Genomic DNA, 26,248 nt, shown 5'->3' with positions numbered 1-26,248 from the left:
ACATGAGACCTCGAGGTGCGGCCCGCGTAAGATCGGCAGCCAGGGCAACCGATCTTACGCGAGCCGCACCTCAAGCCCTGCTACTTACTTGTGGGAGGGTCTTCTGGACTGCACAGAGGAAGCGGAGTTCACGTGACATCCTACTTCCTCTGTGCTTTAGCAGAGGGAGGCCGCGCCCCCTGCTGAAGTCTGAGCGGCATCGAGGAGCTGCAGTGCAGGTAAGGGGGTGGGGAGGGTGTTTGAATGAGTGTGTGTGATTGAGGGAATGAATCTGTGAATGAATGATTATATGAATAAATGAGTGTGAGTGTGTGTGTGTGTGTGTGTGATAGCATGGATGTGTAAGTGCTGGAACCTAGGCATGATGGGACTGTGATTGCTGTTAGCAATCACACTCCTATCATGCCAAGTCAGCCAGTACATGCTGAAACCTGGCCAGCTGCCCCCCTTGTGTAGTGATGCTGCCAGCAGTATGGGGTCTGCACTTACAGCCACCCTGTACCAGCATGTACTGGCTGACTTGGCATGATAGGAGTGTGATTGCTAACAGCAGTCACAGTCCCATAATGCCTAGGTTCCAGCATTTACTGGATGGATGTGTAAGTGCTGGAACCTAGGCATGATGGGACTGTGATTGCTGTTAGCAATCACACTCCTATCATGCCAAGTCAGCCAGTACATGCTGAAACCTAGCTAGCTGCCCCCCTTGTGTAGTGATGCTGCCAGCAGTATGGGGTCTGCACATCACTTACAGCCACCCTGTACCAGCATGTACTGGCTGACTTGGCATGATAGGAGTGTGATTGCTAACAGCAATCACAGCGAGCACAGTCCCATCATGCCTAGGTACCAGTATTTACTGGTTGCCTGGGTATGATAGGAGTGTGATTGCTGTTAGCAATCACACTCCTATCATGCCAAGTCATATTGCTAATTTTGTCCAATTGTGTGTTACCTACTTTTATTAAACATGTGAGTTTTTATTATTATTTTTAAAGGTGGGGGTCATTTTCGGTTTTGGCTAAGTGAACCCTGAATGTTTTGGTCCAGAATTTTCATTTTAGTTCATCCCTAGAATAAATCTAGGGAATCCTGAATTTGTAGTCGCAAAACTTTCAAGGCCCAGAAATCAGTGAGAGGAAGAGTAAAGGTTTTGTGTTATTTACTTTATTTTAATCTGCATATTTTATTAAAGGCCATATTTTTTGTCACAGTGAAAAATGAGTGCGGCCCGCGCACGTATACAATTCTGATGAAGTGGCCCACTGCAGAAAAAACTTGGACACCCCTGCCGTATTTGCTCGATTATAAGACGACCCCCCCAAAATCTGAATATTAATTTATGAAAAAAAGAAAAAGCGCAGACCTTCCCCGGCTGTCAGAGATCACGGGGAACTCTGATCTCTAACAGCCGGGGAAGGTCTGCGCGATGGACACAGACAACCCCCGCTGCTAACCGCACCCCCTTCCGGCTGCAGCGGAAGTTGTCTACGCGAATGGCGTAGAGCTCTACACGCTGCCCGGACTAAGCACCGGGGAGTCAGAAGCAGCGGTAAGTTGTTGGGGGGGGAATAACACAGGAGGATCCAGGTCCCCTGGAAAACCCTAGCCATTTTCAGCCCCCTCTTAATTCATAATGCACCCTACTTATAGATATGCCACTCTGCCTCCCCGAGACTTACCAATGCATCCCCAGACTCACTGGAGTCTAGCTTGAGCAGACGGTGGACGCCTGCGAGATGCGTGTAGACAACCCCTACTGCTGTTCCCACTTCCGCCGGGGCATCGCACAGACGTTCACCTGCTGCCAGAAAGGAGGATACAGGTTCCCTGCAGGGGGATCCTCGTCTCCGTCATAGAAGCCCTGGTGGAAGTGGCAGCAGTGAGGGTTGTCGTGCAGCCATCCACCAGCTGCCAGAGAGGAGGATCCAGCGCTTCGGGGGACTTGGATCCTAACCCTGCTGCAGGGTTAAATGAAAATGTAAATAACAAAAACAAAAGAAAACTGCATATCCCGGGCGTTGGGTGATACGAATTGTGCAGCCCTGCAATAAACCCTGACTATGGGCCGCACCTAGACTTAAAATGGGGGGGGGGGGGGGGGGGAGTGCAGCCTACAAACCAGGCCCATACGGTTCCTTATTTGGTAGGGATGCACCGAAATGAAAATTCAGGATGCACTTGGACGAAACAAAAAACAAAACCAGATACAATAAATAATATATATTATATAATTGCTAACAGAAATCACACTTCTATCTTGCCCAGGCAACAGGTACATGCTGGAATCCAGGTATGCCTGGGCATGATAAGGAGTGTAATTGCTGTTAGCAATTATATATATTTAACATAGCAACCTTACTTCTATCTTACACAAGCAGCCAATACATGCTGAAACCTGGCATTCACTCATTCACAAACATTTATCCCCTTCATTCACAGATACTCATTCATTCGTTCGTTCGTTCGTTCATACACCCTACTCCATCCAGTTACCTGAACTGCAGATTACCCGGGGCCGCTCGCAGACTTCCGCAGGGGGCACTGATATCCACCTGCATTGCTCGCACTCTGTGCGAAAAAGCTTCTCTTTGTCCTGCCCAGGGGGAAGCAGGAACACAGCAGAGTCAAGCGACGTAAATTCATGTGACTCTAAAGAATGACTCCTGCTGAGTTCCTGCTTCCCCTGGGCGGAACAAGAGATGTTGCTAGCAGTGTTTGTGCAAGCAATGCACAAGTATGCTGCAGCAATTGCCCCCTGGCATTTTTTTTTTTATTCAGATTTTTGCCATTTACGGCAGATATGTTTTGGCCACCGATATTTCGGTGCATCCCTAGTATTTTAAACAAACACGAGTTCTATTGTACATCTCACATTCCAACCAAATCTTCTTAGGGAATACGATGTAACTCAGTTTTCAAATAAACAATATAAATTTTAAATTAACTCCTTCATGACAAGGGCCGATTTAAATTTTTGTACCCTTCGTAACAATGGCTGTTTTACCATTTCTGCGCTGCTTGTGTTTAGCTGTAATTTTCTTCTTTCCTGTTTACTGAACCCACACAAGTTATATATACACACAGTTTTCATGCCATTATATTGATTGTATAATTTACTATAATAAAAAAAAAGTAGGTTCTACTATTTGTCCTGAGTTTAGAAATACCCAATGTTTTTATGTTTTTTGCTTTTTTCTGCATTTGCCATTTCAAAACAATTTTTTTCCACATCTGGTAATTCTTCCCCATGTGCTATTTTGGGTATCTAAAGCTGGCCAATGCAAATTTTTTCCCCATCAACCCATATATTTTTGAAGACTAGGCACCCCAGGGTATCTCAAATGCTAGTATTAACTATTTCCATGCACCAATTCTACCACCTGTCTTTTTCAAACTTTGTGGTAGTCATTTTTTTTGCGTTTTTTCCCCCCCACACGTTTTACTTCAGATGTGAATTAACAGGTCCTGGTATATGTCACTGTCACGGAACATCCCAATATGTGATCAGTAACATCTCCTGAATACAGTGATACTGCCCATGCATGGCTCTTCGGGGGCAAAAAGGGCCACATTTGGGGCATGTGCATTTTGCAATGTTGAACTTTGACATTTGCTGACCCACTGCTCATGCCCTATTTGATACATCTTTGAGCCTGGCCAATTCAATGTGTCCAATAAAACCATATATTTTTAAAAACTGCCTCTGATGCCAATTGATATGGACAGAGATGATGTCAGTGTCTAGTTCTAAACAATTTAGAACACAGGGGCGTACACTGTGCGGGCAGCCTAGGTTTCACCCGATACGTTCCTGTCTCCTTGTGTCGGTTCAAAATAGTTTAGAAAAGGGCCCTTCCGACCTGGATCGGTGCAGCACAGGTCGAAAGACCCTTTCTAAACAATTTTATATCGGTACAAGGAGACAGTAAGAAGGGGTCGCACCAGGCCCCGTAGAGGCGCAAGCCCGGACACAGATTCGACCCCTGTAGTTACATCAGTGGAAGCCACTCTAACTTGGATAGAAATGGTTAAAGTGTAAAGTTTCAAATAGCTTCCTAATGTATCATTGGAAAACATACTATTTCTCCTTGCTTTTCCTCCATTATTAAGTGAATTTTGATGTTTGCAAGGCACTAAAGGCCAAACATACTTTTATGTTCATACTGACCGTGACTAAAGCATCTCCAATCCTGCTCCTTGACTTTACAATGGTATCCACATTATTTCCCTTTACATCCATAATCAAGTTTCCTTATTAGTTGATACAAGAAATTTTACAATTACCTCTATTATAACCACGTCATTCTCATCTTCCTTGTAGATTTGCACTGGATTGGTTAGAACAGAGATCTCTTCATCAGAGTCATCTGATAGAGTGACACAACTGTCATTCCTATGTATCTCCCAATCTGCCAAGAAATAGAACAGTTTGTTTTAAGTTTACTGTTGACATTTTTACCATACAGTTGTCATACAATATTAGCCTTTTTCCATATTTGATGTACCCATACAAATTAGAAATTGGTTTGTTCAAGACAAGTAGGACCTTCTCTTAAAAATTATAGAAATACATTTCAGTGTACACTGGACCCCTTTTCCTTTTTTCTTTCTGTACCCCCATATCCCTTTCTTTTTATGGTTACACTATGGAAAGACAATAAAAACTAATTATAAAAAAAAATAGAAATGCATGAAACCATTGCTAATAAACCTATAATATAATTAGGGGAAAAAACATTTGTTGCCATTTTGTTTAGGATCTCTTCTAAACTATAGATCCCTCTGCTGAACAATGACCCGATTTATTTTGGGGAATATTCCCCGATGAAATTAATACTCCACATAACTTTTTTTTTTTTTTTTTATGTAATAGAATGTCACATTCATCCAAGTTAAACTTTGCTGTTGATGCAGAAACTTTTCAATTGGCCCTAAATTGCTTCTTGCCAATCTGATCTCACTGGATAAACACGCTATTAATTAGCGCTCTGCTTCTAGCCAAATATATATATATGTATCAAGACCATATTTATAGGCATCTATTACATTTTATAGCAAAATATATGTGGGTAGAGAATTCCATTAAGAACCCTTTACACCGCTTTAAGTGCAAATGTATTTCTTCTACTCTTACTTAATTTGTAGTCAGCTTCTACAAAGCTCCATAAATGTCCTTTTTATGAACAGGTGACCAAATGTGCACTGCATATTCAAAGTGAGGCCTTACCATTGACTCAGAGGAACAAATGATATTTTCCTACCATGAATCATAATCTTTTTACATGACAATAACTCACTGGCATTTGCAGAAGCTGTCTGACATTGAACACTGCTGACAAGTATATTGTCTACAATTATTCCTAAACTATGAATTTGCCTTACACAACCCCGTTTAAGGTATAATTTAAAAACTATGACTAAGAAAAATCCATTGCTTGTTTTTATTTCCATTTTTTGCCAAAACCCTTTTTTCAAATATGGTCATACTGTTCCCATGTCCTATTTGGGACATCTTTGAAGTCTGTCAATTTAAAACTAGACCACAGAGTACTTTAAATACTGGAAAAAAACATTTTAATTAGAGCGGCAACAACTAATCGATAAAATCGATAAATCGATAATGAAATTCGTTGCCAATCGATGCTGTGGTTGATGGGGTCTTTAGGGTTCATTTAGGGGCAGCTGTGGTTAATGGGGTGTTTAGGGGCAGCTGTGGTAAATGGGGTGTTCAGGGGCAGCTGTGGTTAATGGGGTGTTCAGGGTTAATTTGGGGCAGTTGTGGTTGATGGGGTCTTTAGGGTTAATTTAGGGGCAGTTATGGTTGATGGGGTGTTTAGGGTTAATTTAATTTAATTTAATAACGTTAACTTAAGGTGCAGTTAGAGGTAAAGGGAGGGGCAAACTAAGGGGAATCTAAATCCTGGGGGCAGGGAAGATTATTTTTAAAAGTATGGTGTCCGTGTGATGCGAACGGGTCTGTGACTGAGATATCAGGGGGGTATAAGGCATATCTGGGGAGGACGGAATGACATGTCTGGGGAGGATGGAGTGGTGTATCAGGGTGTATAAGGCATATCTGGGGGTAGAGTGGAGTGGCATATGTGTGGAGGGCAGCGTGGCATGTCTGGGGAGGCAGCGTGGCATATGTGGGAGGCAGCGTGGCAAGCTCAAATGTGCATAAATTGGGGGGCTGGATGGGAAATAAAGACAAGAAATGCATTTGTCAGGGGGTATAAGGCATATCAGGCGCCACAGTGGCATATCTGGGGGGTAGCGTGGAGTGGCATATGTGGGAGGCAGCGTGGCATATGTGGGAGGCAGCGTGGCATATGTGAGAGGCAGCGTGGCATATGTGGAGGCAGCGTGGCATATGTGGGAGGCAGCGTGGCATATGTGGGAGGCAGCGTGGCATATGTGGGAGGCAGCGTGGCAAGCTCAAATGTGCATAAATTGGGGGGCTGGTTGGGAAATAAAGACAAGAAATGCATTTTATCAAAGTTTTTTTATTCTGCTGTTTGTATTTAACATCATTTGTTTATTAAATTATTTTAAATAAATGAACAATTTACATTCATTTTTTTTATCCGATTAATCGAAAAAATAATCGGCCAACTAATCGATTATGAAAATAATAGTTAGTTGCAGCCCTAATTTTAATCCTTTTCCATGTACAATGTATATGTTAATGTAAAACACCACCACAATCAGTCCTGGGGTGCATAGTGTACACATTCAAAATTATCACAATTACAGTTTAAAGACTAGCAAGTTACATAACATCATTCTCCTGTAATTGTAAATGTAGTAATTTAAACTTGTCGTTAGGTGACGAGGTGCCATTCAAATTCTTCATTTAGTCCAAGATGGGCTAATGTTTTAAGTTCATAGATCCAGAACATCCTGCCCCCAAGAGTTCTTTGATATGGTCCCCCCCTCTCCAGTTCTTTTGAACTTTGCAAATTAAGAGAAAAGGTGTATTGAGTGTTTGGTGTTTATCTGCAAAGTGTTTTGATAAACTATGTTCTATACATACTCGTGTAACCCCTTCGTGACAAAGGCTGATTTTACTTTTTCTACCCTTCGTGACAATGGCCGTTTTAACATTTCTGCGCTGCTCGTGTTTAGCTGTAATTTTCTTCTTTCCCGTTTACTGAACCCACACACATTAGATAGTTTTTTTTCAAGACAAGGGCTTTCTTTAGATGACATTGTTTTGATTGTATCATATTTACTATTAAAAAAAGTATAAAATATGGTGAAAAATTTAGAAAAAAATGACTGTTTCTAACTTTTAGTTAAAAAATCTTTTACTCATCTATAAAAGGTAATGAAAAAAACCTGCTAAATAGATTCTACTATTTGTCCTGAGTTTAGAAATACCCAATGTTTTTATGTTTTTTTGCTTTTTTTCTACACGTTATGGGGCAATAAGTACAGGTAGCGTTTTGCTATTTCAAAGCCATTTTTTCCAAATCTGGTAATTCTTCCCCCCATGTGCCATTTCAGGTATCTTTGAAGCCGGCCAATGCAATTTACCCCATCAAATCATATATTTTTGAAAACTAGACACCCCAGGGTATTTCAGATGCTAGTATTTTAACTCTTTCCATGCACCATATCTACCACCAGTCTTTGTAAAACTTTGTGGTAGTCATTTTTTTGCATTTGCTTTGTCACACACATTTTACTTCAGGTATAAATTAAACGGTTCTGGTATATGTCACTATCATAAAACACCCCAATATGTGTTCAGCAACATCTCCCGAGCACAGCGATACCTCACATGAATGATTTTGCGTGGCTGTTTGGGGGCAAAAGGGCCACATTTGGGGCATGCGCATTTTTCCATGTTGAACTTTGGCTTTTGGGGATCCACTGCCCATGCCCTATTTGGTACATCTTTGAGCTGGGCCATTTCAGTGTGCCCAACAAAACCATATATTTTTGAAAACAAGACACCCCAGGGTATTTTAAATGCTGGTATTTTAACTCTTTGCATGCACACATTTTACCACCAGCCTTTTTTGCAGTGGTATTTTTTTGTGTGTATTTTTCCCCCACACACCTACTTTATGTATGACCTGTATATTTACACCTCCTGGTATATGCCGCTGTCACACAACACCAATATGTGTTCAGCAACATCTCCTGAGTACAGAGATACCCCACATGCATGGGTTTGTCATACCCACATTTGGTACGTGTGCATTTTTCTAATTGGAAATTAGATGTGTGGCCATCCTTCCCGTGTTAATTGGGACATTGTTGAACCCGGCCAATTCAATTTACCCCATCAAATCATACATTTTTTAAAAGTAGACACCCCATGGGCATTTAATATGCCAGTATTTTAACTCTTTCCATGCGAGAATTGTTTTAAGCTAATGTGCTAATTTTAGGACTTGCTCACAAAAATATATTATATATATATATTTTTTTTTTTAGGTCGAGGCATTACAGCAACGCCGTTTGGGTGCAGAAAGCGAACGTAGATTGCTTTCTGCACCCGTTTAAAGACATGACGGTCCTGGCACGTCAATTGACGCTAACCTGATGTTAGTGCACAACGTGCCAGAACCGGCAATGGTCATTAAGGGGTTAAGGTTTCCAATGTGTTTTCTTAGTCTCACTTTCACGTTAAGCCACATGGGAGTGAGCAGAAAAAATAATTAGGGATGCACCAATACCATATGTGCGAGATTATAAGAACAGGTTTTTTCCCCCCAGAGCAAATGCTCTGAAAAATACCCGTCTTATAATCGGGGACATCTTATAATCAGACCTCAAATAGCAGCGATGCAGGGGACCTGGATCCTCTTGAGTTATGACCCGAACCCCCCCCCCCCCCCACACACACACACACATACCAGTGCTTCTGAGTCTGGTGCGGGGGAACTCTGATCTCTGACAGCTGGGGAAGGTCTGCGCGATGGACGCAGACAACCCCGCTCCTAACCGCACCTCCTTCCGGCTGCAGCGGAAGTTGTCTATGCGAATCGCGTAGAGCTCTACACGCTGCCCGGACTACGCACCGGGGACTCAGAAGCACCGGTAAGTTTGGAGGCGTTAAATGGGGGGCATAAGGCATTTCTGTAGGCAGAGTGCTCTATGAAATGCCTTTTAACCCCCTTAATGCCACTCTGCCTCCAGAAATGCCTTATACCCCCCTATATGCCACTGTGCCCCATGATATGCTTTTTTAACCCTCTATACGCCACTCTGCCTCCTGAATTGCCTTATACCTCCCTATATGCCACTCTGGCATTTAGGGAGTTAAAAGGTATATTATGGGGCAGAATGGCATATAGGGGTATAAGGCAATTATGGAGGCAGAGTAGCACATAGGGGGTCAAAAGGCATACCATGGGGCACAGTGGCATATAGAGGGTTAGAAAGGCATATCATGGGGCACAGTGGCATTTAGAGGGGTATAAGGCACTTCTGGGGCAGAGTGGCAAGCCTGGGGGGGCAGGTTGGAAAAAAAAAATCATAGCTTTTATTTAAAAAAAATGTGTTCACATAGTTTACATGAATTAACATTTACTGGTAAAACTTTTTTCCTATAGGGTTGTCTTATATTCAGGCTCTCTTTCTTTCCTAAATTAATATTCAGATTTTGGGGGGTCGTTTTGTAATCAGGGTCATCTTATGCAAATGCGGTATATTGTTGGCCGAAATATACCCTAATCCAGGTAACACAAGTGCAGGGCGCATGCTGTCAATTCCTTTGATGGCCATGGTTTTTCCAGTGATGAAATCTTTGGATCTCACCACCTCAGGCCTCACCAGAGTGCATGCAGCCCCAGTATCCCTTAGTCCCACAATAACCTTTTGTAGGTTGTCACCTTCATTCCCCTCTGTTTTAGACACAAGCAAAACTGCTGGGTGTCCATCAGCCACCTGTAGAGATTTTTTCTTCTTTTTTGGGGCAGGTACTACATAGAAACAACTGTCCCACTGCTGCCATCTCTCCTGGCACTCCTGCTGGCTTTGTAGTTGGTGGCTTAACATCTGACCTTTTTTAGATCGGGACACCTTGAGATGTACTAAAATGCTGTGGCTGGAGCTCTGCCGGCTAGCTTTGCTGTCTCAGCTGCTATTTTAGGATTTTGGCCAGACCCACTCTCTATACTCATGTTTTCTCATCTGTAGGAACTGTTCCATTACTATTAGGTCCTTGAGGGCCTTAGGGGTGGAGATGCTCAGACCCTCTGTCCACTGCTTAAATGTGGTTTTCAACTGTCCCACATGCTTAGTGTAGCTTTCATTAGCACACCTGCATGGTGCAAAAGCTTTTCCTGTAGGCCTCTGGGGTGAGGTTGAATCTTTGTAACAAAGCAGATTTGATAATGTAGTCCTGATCACCCTAGACAGGAAGCAAAGCAAACATATCCAGGGCTCTTCCACGCAAGTGTGGGGGTTAGAAATTTAGCCCACATCTGCTTACCTAGATGGTACTGCCGGCACACCTTTTCAAAGCTCCTTAGAAACACATCCAGATCCCCATCTTTCTCCATCAGAGGGAAGTGTTCTGGACAGGGTCGCTGCTCACAGAGGTTACTTGCCCTTCTGCTGATGCTGTACAGCCATTGCTCTGTTCAGGCGTAGGACTTAAAGCTCGTGTGCCTTCTGGGCTTCGTCTGTCTGAGGTGCTGCCACCCTTTCCTGATACTGAAGAATCGTTGCAAGAGTTCAGGATTGTTAGATCTCAAAAGATTTAGGGCAGCTTGCAAATTAGTATCTGCACCATTTGCGTATTAGGATTGTTAGTTACCCCAGTAGTTAACAGTCTTTGGTTACAGGCTCCTCTGCCATAGCTCCATCGGTAGGTACAGGTCCGCATGCATCATACTTGACAAGGGCAGTAATGAGGTCTTCCTCGAGGGATTAAGTTTCTGGCATTGCAGAGCTCCCTCAAATCCGTAATCTTCATTCGCTGCTAATTTTCCATTTTGCAACAGATACAGAAAAACAAGAAGTGGGGAACTGTTTTGTATACCGTGTCTATAGAAAGCACTGAGTTTAGTCTCTGGAAATTGCCCAAACTATACAATTTCTTTAGTGCTGAATTCCAACAAAAATAACCAGAATTAAAAGCTCTTACACACAAAAATAAAAAAAACACACGCACAAAAAGGAGTATGCTACTGCTGCCTCCAGTTTGTCACAGTTAGCTATCTGATAACCGGCCAAATAAGGTGTGGGTGTGCAAGGGTTAATGATAACAGCCCTTTGGTCACTCACTTAACCCTTAACACACCACAAATACCACACCAGACTGGTAACACGCTGTCATCACCAAGCTATATTTTAAGCCAACTACAGCTTGCAGATGCTTCGGTAATGCCCAGTACCACATTGATCAGATAAACAAAATATATAAAACCCAATTTAAGTTAAACAATTAAGTAACATGGTTTATTCAGGCTCTTGGAAGGTAATATTCGGTTAGAGCACAGAGACTGGATTAATATATTCTCCTGATGACTGTCACAGTGCTTATGTACAAAAATATTAACAAAAGGTGACAACAATTTAGACACAGAGTATACAACCCAGTTTGTAAACATAAACAAGGAGAAACACAGAAAAACCTAATTATACAAAACCACTATAAGTCATCGGCAGGAACCTCAATGTCCTTGACGAGTTTGAAAGTTTTCAGCGATGTACCTAATCCATAGAAAGTTTCAGTCAATTTTATCGCCTGGTAAGATGTATTGCAGGGGACCCGGATCCAGCTGGGGCTTCGTTGACAGAGCGCCAGCGAGACGTGACCTTCCGGTGCTCAGTCATAGAAGCCCCGGTGGAAGTGCCGGGCAGAAGCAGAGGTTGTCCACACGCATCGTGCAGATGTCCACCGGCTGCTCCAAAAAAAACACCAAGGAGTCTGGAGCACGAGGGACAAGCCTGGGGATGTATTGCTAAGTCAGGGAGGGCGCAGAGTGGCATATCTGGGAGGCAGATCTGCATAACTGGTGGGGCAGGTTGGCAAATAAATGGAGATAGAAACAAGAAACGCATTTTTCTCAATCAGTTTTTATTAAATATGAAAAAATGGTTAAAATGTTATTTATTAGTAAAGATTTTTTCCTAAAGGGTAGTCTTATATTCAGACTTTTTTTCCTAAATTAATACATTTTGGGGGTCTTATTTTAATCAGGGTCATCTTATCAAGCGAATACGGTACATCTTAACATACATCTGTGAAGATTGACAGATCCCACTGTGTCCTCAAGATGACCCAAACCCAGCATAGAAGACCATCACCCTAAATTCCATATCATGAGGGAGTTACCACTAATGGTCACTGAGGCTGAACATGTGTGAATTTATGGCAGAGCTCTGGTATGTACAAGGTGTCTGTGTGGCTTAAGAGGGCGAGCCTTTGGCTGTAGAACATCTGGCTAGTTTAAACCTTCCAATGCCAAACCGCTGTGTTAGCCCACAATAGGCTTTGCATGACATGCCCGAAAACATGATTTATTTTTTTTTAGCTATTTTAATGCTAATCACAATTCGCCTTTTTAATGTTTCATGCGCCCACAAAAATTATATAGGGATTCACCAAAATTAAAATTCGGGTCCAAAACCGAAAATCCCCCCCACCTTAAAAATAAGCAACACAGCAAAATTGGACAAAAAAATTTATATATAAATATATATCTATGTATGATTGCTAACAGCAATCACACTCCTATCATGCCCAGGTATACCCAGATTACAGCATGTACTGGTTGCCCGGGCATGATAGGAGTGTTATTGCTGCAATATATATTTTATACACACACACATATATATACACACACACACACATATATACATATTACATACACAGTATATATTAATATTATTATAGAATTTGAATTTTTCTGTCCAATTTTGGTGTGTTACGTTTAATAAAGGTGTGGTTAACACACCAAAATTGACAAAAAAAAATAAAATATATATGATTGCTAACAGCAATCACACTCCTATCATGTCTAGGTAGCCAGTACATGCTGGAACCTCCCTATACCATGCTACACTCCCCCACCCACTTACACATCTAAGCTAACACACACACTTATTCATGCATACTTGCTCATATATCCGCCCCCACCCCCTTACCTGAACTGCAGATCTCTCTCGCAGATTTCTGCAGGGGTTTGGCTTCTTCCCTCTGCAACTTATTTTGGGGGAAGAAGGAACGGAGCAGAGTCATGTGACGTGCATTCACAGGATTCTGCTGGGTTCCTGTTTTAGTGGCTGGTACAAGCAGCCTGGCCCCTGCAGACGAATATGTTCTGCATTTTGCCGATAATGCCCTTTTTCGGCCACCGATATATCAGTGCGTCCCTAAAATTATGTATTGTTTCTTCAAGGACAGATAGAGCACTCATTTGATACCATTTTAAGATATATTGTCATGGCGTATGAATTCATTGGTGTAATGAAAATATTTTAAAGAAAACAAAACATTTTTTTCCTAATAATATTTTACGATAATGGTCTCCAGACCAGCTCTGGTGACCAAAATACCACAAAATATATGAATGTTGGTGTCACAGGGATATTTCTTAATGTTATTTGGAAATTAGAGGGAAAATATTGAACATGCTTGTTCCATTTTCCAAACTTGATATTTCTAAATATTATTTTGTGAGGCCCATGTCTCATTTAGGACTGTTTAGCAACCTACCAGCTCATAATACCCCCACAAAAATATATTCCCAGGGTATTTCACTAGGAGGATAAGGACACTTGCCATAAAACCACTTGGTCACCAACCTCTGGCTGAGGGAGCAGTAACTAGGGATGCACCAAAATATCGGTGGCAGAAACTGGCAGCATCAATACACAAGGGGGGTAGCTAGCCATACTTGTGCATGGTAGGAGTATGATTGCTATACTAAACATATATGATTGCAAACAGCAATCCCAACCCTGTCTTGCCCAGGCATACCCAGATTCCACCATGTACTGGCACACTTGGCATGAAAGGAAATGATTGCCGTTAGCTATTATATATATTTCATTTTTCATGGTGTGTGTGTGTGTGTGGGGGGGGGGGGGGGGGTCCTTTCCGGTTTTGGCCAAGTGCATCCAGAATTTTCAGTTTCAGTTCAGAATTTTCATTTCGGTACAGCCTGTAACATTAATTTTTGTTTTTCCCCCCAACCATTTATTGATCACATGTAACCAGAGAAACCCACCAAAATGTATTCAGTTGCATCTCCAGATTACAGAAATACAAAAACCTATGCACGTGAGGTACGCGTTTTAAAAAACTTTTTTCTTGTGGACCCCATTTTGTGGGGCTTGACCGAGTGTGAGTCATCAACCATTTCAGAGATCAGACTTATTTTATTGTAAGAAAGGAAGCCATTCTTTGTTTGCTAGTCATAATACTATCTTAAAAAAAAAGTGAAAAAAACATATACCTCAGAAAGCAAAATAGAAGAAAAAACAATTATTATGGTGGAAGCTACCTTATAAATCATACCTTTCCTTCCAGAACCAAAAACCTTATTCAGAGGACCTGGTTCTTCATGTGCTGCTCCCTCCGCCATTCTTTTGAACATTCACATAACCAAAACAACCTAAAACAAAAACAGAAAAATGAATGTTTTAATTTAAATATGCTATTATAATGGAATTTAACCACTTCAGTCCCCTATAGACATACCGGTAAGTCCATAAAACACCTCCCCGGGGCGTCAACATCCGCCATAGATTGTATGGCGGCGGACGCCCGTTTTAAAAGAGTTTAGGAGGCGATCAACGATCCGGAGAGCGGTCACAACCGCCACTGCAAGCAATCTTCGCCATCCACAAGATGGCGGCCGTCCTGTAAAAAAAATAAAGTTGAAAAAGTTCGCTAAATGGTCTCCAGACCCTCTAGAGAACTCCGGCTCCACTTGCAGGTTGAATACAGGTACTGCATTCAACCATACAAGTCAATTGAGCCCAGCTTTCTAATCACTATGTGATTAGTAAAATATTTTTTTTTTTAAATGGTAAAATTATTATGCATCAGAGGAACTATCCAGTTCCAGCAAAATATAAAAAAAAAAAAAAAAAGTAAAAAAAGAATAAAATAAAAAAAAGTATTATTATGAGCAAGTGCTAAAATTGGCGCTGTATCTTCCCAAAAATCCTGACATGGAAAAATTTCATTAAAGCATTTCAAATACCCAAGGGGTGCCTAATTTAAAAAAATGAATGGTTTGAGTGGGTAAATTGGAGTGGCCGGGCTCAAAGATAGGGCATAGGCACAGACTGACCAAAATGGGGGGGAAGAAAAGCGCACTTCCAAAATGTGGTATTTTAACCCCAAACACCAGAAAAACCCATGCATGTGGGGTATGACTGTACTCGAAGATGTTCCTGAACACACATTGGGGTGTTTGATAGTGACGTATACCTGGAGCTATAAATTTATACCTAAAGTACAATTTGTGTGAAAAAACACCAAAAAAAATACTACCACAAAGTGTGGCAAAGGCTGGTGGTAGAATCCCATGCATGGAAAGGGTTAAAATACTAGCATCTGAAATATCTTGGGGTGTCTAGTTTTCGAAAATATATGGTATGATGGGGTAAACTGAATTAGCCGGCTTCAAAGATGGTCGTATTAGGACATGGGGGCAGAATGGCCAGATGTCAAAGTTCCAAGTTAAAAAATGTGCACTTCCTAAATGTGGCGTTTTACCTCCCAAACAACCCGACAAACCCACACATGGGGGGTATCACTGTACTTGGGAGATGTTACTGAACACATTTTGGGGTGTTTGAAAGTGTCGTATACCAGGAGCTGTAAATCCATACCTGAAGAGCAATTTTAGCGATAAAAAAACAGAAAATAAATCACTACCACACAGTTTGACAAAGACTGGTGGTAGACCCTGGGGTGTCTAGTTTTCAAAAATATATGCTTTGATGAGGTAAATTGTGTTGGCCGGCTTCAAAGATACCCGAAATGGCACATGGGGGGAAGAATTACCAGATTTGGGAAAAAATGGTTTGAAAAATGCTACTTGTACTTAATGCTCCATAACGTGCAGAAAAAAAGCAAAAAACATTGGGTATTTCTAAACTCCGGACAAATAGTAGAATATATTTAGTAGGTTTTTTCATTAGCTTTTTAGATGAGTAAAAGATTTTTTTGGGTAAAAGTCAGAAAATGTGGGGGTTTTTTTTACATTTTTCATCATATTTTATTTTTTTATGGGAAATTAGATAATATGATCAAAACAATGGTATCTGAAGAAAGCCCTTCTTGCCCTGAAAAAAAACAACATATTTGTGTGGGTTCACTAAATGAGTGAGGACAAAATTACATCTAAACACGAACACCGCAAAAGTGTTAAAACAGCCTCGGTCCCAATGGTACAAAAGGTAAAACACAGCCTGGTCCTTAAGGGGATAAATGCCCGATCAGGCATTCCCTTCCGGGTCGCGTCATCATCGGAGGACAGGATATCCCCTGCACGGTCTGTCTAGACCCTGCTCGGATATCAGATTGCTCCAATGAGGCACTGATCAGACACTGATCTCTAACCATACTGCACTGATTAAAAAAAAATAAAAATAAAACATTAAAAAGTTATATATATATATATATAAAAAAAAACCTTGCATCCCATTGCCCTTTTGTTTGAAATATAAATTGTCATAGAATATGACATTAACTGAAGAAAAGTATTTTGTATTAGACTAGAGAAGTTACACTTTTGTGTGTGCGTGTATATTTTAATTATATACACATGTACACTTATATAGGGTGGGAAAATGTACTTGGTTATCCATCTAAGGCGTGGCAGGACTACTTTTAGGACGTACCTGTATATGCAGAGAAACCTCCCTACCACTACATGAGAGATCAAGCTGTATATCCAAATTCAAATGCAGATTTTCAATCAAGCTGCTGACTCTTTGTTCCATAAGGGTCAGGAAGAAATATTTAGGCCTTATTTGATGATATCTTCAGGCCAATGAATGACATCGGTCAGCATTCAACTCCTTGCCATCACAAGAGAATACAAACTAGGGCTGCAACAACTAATTGATAAAATCAATAATCAAATATGAAAATCATTGTCAGCGATTTTCATTATCGATTAGTTTAATATTTTATCGAATCTAAGATGAGGGTTTTTTCCCCCACAGCAAATGCTCTGAAAAATCCCTTGTCTTATAGTGACTACAACACTAAGACCCAGATACCCTGCAGCGCTGCAGGGGACTTGGATCCTCCTCTGACAGCCGTGGGCATCTGCATGATGCTCGCAGATAACCTCCGCTGCTGCCAGTGCAATCGCTGGGCTTCTATGACGGAGCACCGGAAGGTCTTGGCACGCCAGCTCTCCACCATAGAAGCCCCAGCAGCAGCTGGCAGCAGCGGAGGTTATATACGCACAGACATTGACCGGCTGCCCTCCTGCTACTGTTTCTCACTCTTCTCCCATGCTGAAAAATGAAACGAAGAAAAAAAAGTTAGTGATTTAAAAAAAAAATTAAAAAACACTAAAATAATAATTTAAAAAAAAACAACAAAGTGAGCTTGTCATTGTGACATCACTGGCATTAACAACATGTTCAAGAGGTCACTAAGAGGACCCCTAACCATTTTAAAAAATATATATAAAAAACCTTACATCCCATTTCCCACAACATCTAAAAAAGTATAAGCCTCCTGCCCCTGTTCACAACCCCCAAACCCGTTAATCCATAAGCATAAAAAGTCTACAAATAATGTACACCTTATAGTATCTTCCCTATAAGTGCTGGGAAAGTATGGAAAATCTATCCTGAATTGATAAACTTGGAGGGGATTTTTGCTAGTTTTTACTAAATTTCTCATACTAAATTTTCAGCTAATCATCCAATGATGGTATCAGAAGAAAGCTCTATCTCTTCTTGAAAAAACAATATATAGTTTACATGGGTACACTATTCGCAGGAAAGGGGAATAATCGCTGAACCGATATACCGCATAAATGGCAAAATTGTTCTGGGACTTGAGGTACCACAAGCCCCTGGGGACTGAAAAGGTTAAATAAAATGGTTTTATGGAAGTTCTAGCCTCTAACCACCACAGTTGCAAAACGGGTGCCATGTTTGTGGATGTGTCTACTTTAGGGCTGAAACAACTAATCGATAAAATCGATAATCGATAATGAAAATCGTCAACGATTTTCATTATCGATTAATCGAATCGATTTTTATCGATTATAAAAATTATAATCCGACCTCAAACAGAGATCGGATTATAACACTAGAATCCAGATCCCCCGCAACGCTGCAGGGGACCTGGCTTCCCCTCACTGTCGGCCGGTCTCTCACTTCCGTCTCTCTCCCCCTCCCATACACCCCTCTGACTCCTCCCCCCTCCCATACATCACTCTGCCGCTCTACCCGGCTCCGTTACCGACTTCATAGAAGCCTTAGCGTAAGTGAAGGGCAGTAACGGAGGCTGTCTGTGCGCATCGTTTAGACCCCCACCGGCTGACAGAGGATCATCTTCTCTGTCAGCCGGTGGGGGGTCTGCATCGCACAGACAGCCTCCGTTACTCACCGTCACTTACGCTGAGGCTTCTATGAAGCTGCAGTGAAAGTTCCTGTCAGTAACGGAGCCGGGTAGAGAGGCAGAGTGGTGTATGGGAGGGGGGAGGAGTCAGAGGGGTGTATGGGAGCCACCCTCCCATACACCACTCTGGCTCCTCCCCCTTCCATTCGGCACTCTGCCTCTCTACCCGGCTCCCTGGTGTCTTGTGAACCTCCGTGGCTGACAGGATGCAGAGTGGAGTATGGGAGGGGGGAGGAGGCAGAGTGGAGTATGGGAGGGGCAAAGTGGTATATGGGAGGGGGAAGGAGGCAAAGTGATGTATGGGAGGGGGAGGAGGCAGAGTGGTGTATGGGAGGGGGGAGGAGGCAGAGTGGAGTATGGGAGGGGGGAGGAGGCAAAGTGGTGTATGGGAGGGGGAGGAGCCAGAGTGGTGTATAGGAGGGGGGAGGAGCCAAAGTGGTGTATGGGAGGGGGGAGGAACCAGAGTGGTGTATGGGAGGGGGGAGGAACCAGAGTGGTGTATGGGAGGGGGAGGAGCCAGAGTGGTGTATGGGAGGGGGAGGAGCCATAGTGGAGTATGGGTGAGTTATAGTGGTGTATGGGGGGTATTATGAATTTCAGGGCATATAGGGGGTATAAGGCATATCGATATTAGGCATATCAGGGGGGCATAAAACATATCTGGGGTAAAAGGTATATCAGGGGGCTCAGTTGCATATCACTGGCATATAAGAGGTATAAGGCATATATGGGGGCAGAGTGGCAAGCTGGGGGTCAGATGTGCATAACCGGGGGCAGTTTGGTAAATAAAAAAAATTTAAACAAGGCTTTTTTCTCATAGTTTTTATTAAATATGAAAAATAGTTAACATATGAATTAATATTTACTAATAACTTTGTATTAACCCCTTCAGGACCGGGATTTTGATACTAACGTGTCGCTAAAGGACCGGAGCCGTTTTTGTGTTTTTGCCATGTCTTTCTTCAACTGTAATTTCTCTCTTATCAATTGGTGCACCCACACAAATCATATATTGTTTTTTTCAGCACAAGTAGGGCTTTCATTTGAAACCATATTAAGCTGGGTAGTACATTGTTTTGTTTGAAATAAACTGGAAAAAGTGGGGAAAAAATGAAAAAAAACGCATTTTTTTACAGTTTTGTATACATACAAATTGTACACACATTGAACCAATGGGAAAAAATTATCCCAAATATATTCATTAAGTTGTCCTGATTTGGAAACCACCCAACATGGCCAGGATTTTTATCTATTTTGACCAGTATAGGGCAAATATTGCAAGGCATGCATCACGTTTTTGAAATGTAATTTTTTTCAAATTTGGCATGGTAGTCTAATAACTGCAATAGTTGTCACAGATACTGATTATCCCCCCAAAATTATATGTTTATGAAAAGTAGATAAGTCAAGGTGTACAACTAGGGTCATTTTGACACTTTTCAAACAGGGATTTTATCGCCAATTGCTGCCAAATTTTGAGGTATTTTTATATTTTTTAGTTTTTTTTGCATATGTTGCAATGTTGCTTTAGATTTCATATTATATTTTGTATAGAATATGTCCCGGTACTGAAGGGGTTAAGACCTAGTTTGAGAAACAGTGTTTGGGTTCTTGTAGCTTTTATTATGTCAGTAAAATAAGAAGGTGAATAGAGAGAGGCCATTGCAATAAAGAGATGAAAGTGTAAATTGTACGTTTTTTATTACATTATTTTAAATTGAAAAGAAATTAAATTTTTTTATCCGATTAATCGAAAAAATAATCTGCCAACTAATCGATTATTAAAATAATCGTTAGTTGCAGCCCTAGTGTACTTTCTACCCAAGATTTGCTTCTTCTAGCTATTTATGAATAGCTTAAGTGTCATGAAGGTTGTTAATAAGGTTGCCACTAAAATGTAACTGTAGGAAATAAGAGAGCCACCAAGGAGGGAAAAGTGTGTTGATAGCTTACTGAACCTTTAACCCCTTAAGGACCGGGCTTATTTTTTCTTTTTGTACCATTTGGGACCAGGCTGTTTTAACACTTTTGCGGTGCTTGTGTTCAGCTGTAATTATCTCCTCACCCATTTAGTGTACCCACACGTTATTTATTGTTTTTCTCAGGACAAGATACCATTATTTTGATCACATCTTATTTACTATAAAAAAAAAAAAAAAAAAAAACATGGTGAAAATTTGAAAAAACCCACCTTTTATGACTTTTCTTTGAAAAATATTTTACTCACCTACAAAAGGAAGTAAAGGAACTAGCTAAATAGATTCTACTATTTGTCCTGAGTTTAGAAATACCCAATGTATTAAGTAATGTAATAAGTACAAGTAGCGTTTTATGATTCCCAAACCTGGTCATTCTGCCTCTATCTCCTCTTTGGAATATCTTTGAAGCCAGTTAACGCAAATTTACCCCCATCAAAACATTTTTAAAAACTAGACACCCCAAAGTATTTCAAATGCTGGTATTTTAACCCTTTTATGCATGAGATTCTACCACCTGCCTTTGCCAAAGTTTAATTTTGGTTTTTTTCCCCACACAAATTGTACTTCAGGAATGAATTCATAGCTCCTGGTATGCGCCACCCCAATGTGTTCAGCAACATCTGCAGGGTTCAGGGATACCCCACATGCATGGGTTTGTCGGGTTGTTTGAGATTTAAAATGCCACATGGGAAGTGCGCTTTTTTTCTGCATTTTGGTCAGTTTGTGCCTATGCCCTATCTTTGAGCCCGGCTACTCCGGCTAACCCCATCAAACCATTCATTTTTTATTAAATTAGACAGCCCTTTGGGATTCAAAATGCTTTTATTTTAACTCTTCCTATGTTGAGATTTTTGAGAAGATAAAGCTCTAATTTTAGCACTTGCTCAAAATAATAAACTATTTTATTTTATTCTTTTTTTATTTCTTTTTTTACATTTTGCTGGTACTAGATGGTTCCTCTGGTGACATCACTGCATAAGTATTTTTAAACGTTAGCACTTTTTAAAAACATGTATTTTACTAATCACATTGTGATTAGAAAGCTGGGCCTGCAACCTGCAAGTGGAGCCAGATTCTCAGAAGGGTCTGGAGAGAGACTCTCCTGAGGATTTTTTTCAACTTCATGTTTTTTTTTTGTTTTGTTTTTTTTGTTGTTTTTTTTTTAAAGGCTCCGCTGTGACGCTTCCTAGGGTCCCGGGACTTTGCTGGAATCTTGGACGTCACTATTTTCATGGATTGTGCCCCTCAGTTAATGTTATCCAGTGACATGAATATTTTTTTTACGTTAATAAAAATATATATTATTGCCTTATTTTTGTAAAAGTTTGCACACGACACACTAAGGTCTGATAATGTAATAAAGATGTGTGTGCTTTATCCCCCAGATTTAGTGGTGCCAGTTATTCCTTTTGCATTGTTAATCCTTTTACTGCCCCTGTTGTCCCTGGGATGCAGATTAAGGAGGCGGTTTGCATTCCATTATCTTGTTTTATGTTAATGTATGTTTTGCTGGATATATTCCGCCGTCTGTGTCTATAATAAATCAGTTCTCCTCTTGTAGTCTAGCCTGGTTATTTGGGTACTGGACATCCCATTTGGGTAGCGACATCCCTTTACTTTGCTTAGGGATATTGCCTATGGATTGTGGGGGATTATTGTCCTGAAGGGAGAAGTCGCTTTTGGCGGAGAGGGGCAAACTGAGGTCCCTGGTCGGTCCGTCACAACTGGTTGGCAGCGGCGGGAAGCAATTTCTCCAGGACTGACACGGAGACCAGCCCAGCTGGGGGAGATATAGTCGCTGGCTTGACCCCGGTCTCAGCAACAGAGATTACCAGTGGATGGAGCGGGGCTACGATCGACTAAAGCGTAGCACCCTCAAAGATCTACTGGAAGCTAGAGGACTGATAGCCAGCAACAAGAGAAAGGCGGCTATCATCAAGGAACTGATGGGAGATCAGAGGAGCGAGTTCTCCGTTCGGGGATCGGACATGTCAGATGTTCAAAGGGAAGTCCAGTGTCGCCTGGACCTCCTAGGCAAAGACACCCCACGGGAAATTATCCAAAAAATAATCTCGGAGACAACACAGCTCCGGACGGCAGACATGAACAAAAAAAATTGAATCCGGATATGGTGCCTGCCATAAGAAATTGCCCTACGCGGCGTTTCGAATGTTTGAAGACAGGAAGGAGGACATAGACAGCTTCCTGCAAGTCTTTGAGAAGCAGTGCCGACTACAAGGGCTGGAGGAAAGCTACTGGGTGACCGTCTTGGTAAGCCGTCTAATGGGCAGAGCTGCCGAGGCATACCAAGCGGTACCGGAGGAAGAGAGCCGGGACTATGAACGGGTGAAGGAACACTTGCTGGCCAGGTATTTCATCACCCCAGAGGCTCACCGGATCAAGTTTTGGAATTTAAGCAGAAAAGAAGGTCAGCCGTTTACGGAATGGGCGCATCAACTGACCCGGGCAGCGGAAGGCTGGGTGACTGACTGGCAGGTAGAGACAGTTGAACAGTTTTATGAACATTTGCCAGTACCCGCCAAAGAATGGGTAAAAGATAAATCCACGTCCCGGGACAAGGCGGCGGTACTGGCGGACCAGTATATGGATGCCAGGCAGTCATCAACTTCCGTAGACAGACCAGCAGCTCGGTGAACACCAGCAGCCTTGCCCGCAACAAGGTAGACACCAGCAGCCCCACCACAAAATGTCACTAGGGTGAGAGTCCACACATGCGACCAAGTGGGCCACTACCGGCGGGACTGCCCACAGGAGAGACCTCTATCCTGGGAGATGTGGAGATGTGGCTCAACGTGAAGCGGCTACGCTCAATGACGGGACCCAGATGCCTCTACTTTTGGATTGGGAGGAGTGCCAAGCCAAGTGGGTGACGACAGTGGTGAGCAGCCAGTGGCCTACATCAGCCGCAAATTGTTACGAAGGAAAGTCGGCTATTGAAAAGGAGTGCCTGGCACTGGTATGGGCCCTCAAGAAACAACCCTACTTATTACGGACGATCCTTCACGGTGCTCACCGACCATAACCCCTTGGTTTGGCTAAACCGAGTGTCCGGGGACAATGGACGGCTGTTAAGGTAGAGCCTGGCCCTACAGCCGTTTAACTTTTCCATACAATACCGGCTGGGCAAACAAAACGCCAACGCAGATGGGTTGTCCCGGCAATCTGAGTTTACGACCTAACCAAAGATGTCGAGGCATTCAGTAATGCTGAGATTGGCATCAGGGGCCGTCTGGCCCCTCCCTGGGGCGTCAACATCCGCGGCGGACGCTTGTTTTAAAAGAGTTTAGGAGGCGATCAACGACGGAGAGCGGTCACCACTGCGAGTGATTCTGCCCCTTGCAAGATGGCGGCTGTGATGGACCGACCAGGGACCTCAGGTTACCCCTCTCCGCCAAAAGCGACTTCTCCCTTCAGGACAATAATCCCCCACAATCCATAGGCAATATCCCCAAGCAAAGTAAGGGATGTCGCTACCCAAATGGGATGTCCAGTACCCAAATAACCAGGCTAGACTACAAGAGGAGAACTGATTTATTATAGACACAGATGGCAGAATATATCCAGCAAAACATACATTAACATAAAACAAGATAATGGGATACAAACTGCCCCCCTAAATCTGCATCCCAGAGACAACAATGGCAGTAAAGGGATTAACAATACAAAAGGAATAACTGGCACCACTAAGTCTGGGGGATAAAGAGCACACATTTTCTTTATTTCATTATCTCTCAGACCTTAGCGTGCCGTGAGCAAACTTTTACAAAAATAAGGCAATAATATACATTTTTATTAATAACGCAATAAAGTTTCATGTCACTGGATAACATTAACTGAGGAGCACAATCCGTGAAAATAGTGACATCCTGAAGTCCAGCACTAGGAACAGTCACATTGCTCCCCTCCTTTTGTTTCCAGTGACAGACCCCGCTAGACCCCTAACTAGTCGGCTTGGGGCTGTTTCTTTGGTTAGGTCGTTAACTCAGATTGCCGGGACAACCCATCTGCGTTGGCATTTTGTTTGCCCAGCCGGTATTGTATGGAAAAGTTAAACGGCTGTAGGGCCAGGCTCTACCCTAACAGCCATCCATTGTCCCCGGACACCCGGTTTAGTCAAACCAAGGGGTTAGGGTCGGTGAGCACCGTGAAGAATCGTCCGTAATAAGTAGGGTTGTTGTTTCTTGAGGGCAAATTATTTAATTTAATGACGGTTCAGGACCGTCAAAGGTCGTTAAGGTGTTAAAGACAAGACGGTTTCTTACTTGTAGTACATTTTGGGACAATGGCTCTTAACATTTTTCAGTGTTGCGGTTTAGCTGTAATTTTCTTCTTCTCTCCCACACATATTATATATTGTTTTTTCAGGACAAACAGGGCTTTCTTAGATACCATTTTTATATCATATCTAATTTACTATAAAACAGATAAAATATGGTGATTTTTTGTTAAACTAATGAAAAAACCTGCTGAATAGATTCTACTATTTGTTTAGAAATAGTTTTTAGAAAAAATATTGTTTAGAAATACCCAATGTTTTTATGTTTTTTGCATGTTATGGGGGCAATAAGTACCAGTAACGTTTTGCTATTTCAAAACCATTTTTTCCTCAAAGCTGGACATTCTGCCCTATGCGTTTTCGGGTATCCTTTATGCCGGCCAATGCAATTTACCCCATCAAAACCATATATTTTTGAAAACTAGACACCCCAAGGTATTTCAAGTGCTGGTATTTTAACCATTTCCATGCAGTAGTTCTACCATCAGCCTTTGTCAAACTTTATGATAGTAAAAAAAGTTTTGTATTTTTTTCCCCCACACGATTTACTCCAGGTATAAATTTACCACACCTGGTATATGTCACTGCCAAACACCACCCCAATATGTGTTCCGCAATATCTCCTGAGCGCAGTGATACCCCGCATGCATGGGATGGTTAGGTTGTCCAGGGACTAAAAGGCCCTTTTTGAGAGGTGTGCATTTTTCAAATTGGAATTTTGACTTGTCAAAAACTCTGCCCACATATCCTATTTCAGGTATCTTTGAAGCCAGCCAATACAATTTACCCCATCATTTAAAAAAAAATGAAACTTTTTTTTTTTTTTTTTTTTACTAATCACACTGATTAGTGAGCTCAGCTCCATTGACCTTGCATGCAGTACCTGGATAGACCCTCTATGAACTCATTCATTTTTCTATTGTTGTGAATGGCGGCAATGTCATTTACATGATGGCTATCGGGGTAGGGGGGTTGTGTTGCAACATGCCTTGATATCGAGGCATGTCAGCAACACCGTTTACGCTTAGGAAACTATTCAGATCGCTTCCTAAGCTGTTTTAGCCTGCCGCAGTAGCGATCTTTGATGATCGATGCGGCGGTGGCCATTTTTCTTGTGGGGAGGGATTTCTTCCCTGGATCCACGGTCAGCCTCACTTGTGAGGCTTTTGTGGATGCTGCAAAGCCGCCGATAGCGGCGAAAACGGGCTGTCGTTATCACGTTGCACTGCAAGCCCGTACGGGCTTTGACGTTAAGGGGTTAAGCTTTGCAGAGTTTTTGTAAACTAGCATTATGAAATTGGGGCCAGCATTTAGCGTCGAGTCCCTTATATTTTTGTTTTTTGCCAGGATTACCTCTAGGACATACCTGTATGTCTTCTATATTTTGGGCATTTTTTT

General features: G+C 42.0%; 1 protein-coding gene across 1 annotated transcript in view; it reads right to left on the bottom strand.

Annotated features, from left to right (window-relative positions):
- Positions 1 to 17,359, bottom strand: part of LOC149290664 (E3 ubiquitin-protein ligase RNF216-like) — a 90,519-nt gene extending 73,160 nt beyond the window's left edge. The window contains exons 1-4 of the mRNA XM_089488453.1: positions 17,212 to 17,359; positions 4,288 to 4,412; positions 2,497 to 2,596; positions 1,683 to 1,801 (exon numbers count right to left, since the gene is read on the bottom strand). Coding sequence (XP_089344579.1) covers positions 1,683 to 1,801; positions 2,497 to 2,596; positions 4,288 to 4,412; positions 17,212 to 17,359 — 492 coding nt within the window. The remainder of the gene's footprint in view (positions 1 to 1,682; positions 1,802 to 2,496; positions 2,597 to 4,287; positions 4,413 to 17,211) is intronic.
- Positions 17,360 to 26,248: the final 8,889 nt, after the last annotated feature.

This window comes from Sceloporus occidentalis, unplaced genomic scaffold, assembly GCF_023333645.1.
Source record: "Sceloporus occidentalis isolate IW3139 unplaced genomic scaffold, rSceOcc1.0.p SCAF_38, whole genome shotgun sequence".
Taxonomy (NCBI): domain Eukaryota; kingdom Metazoa; phylum Chordata; class Lepidosauria; order Squamata; family Phrynosomatidae; genus Sceloporus; species Sceloporus occidentalis.
This window is presented reverse-complemented; position numbering and strand designations above follow the sequence as displayed.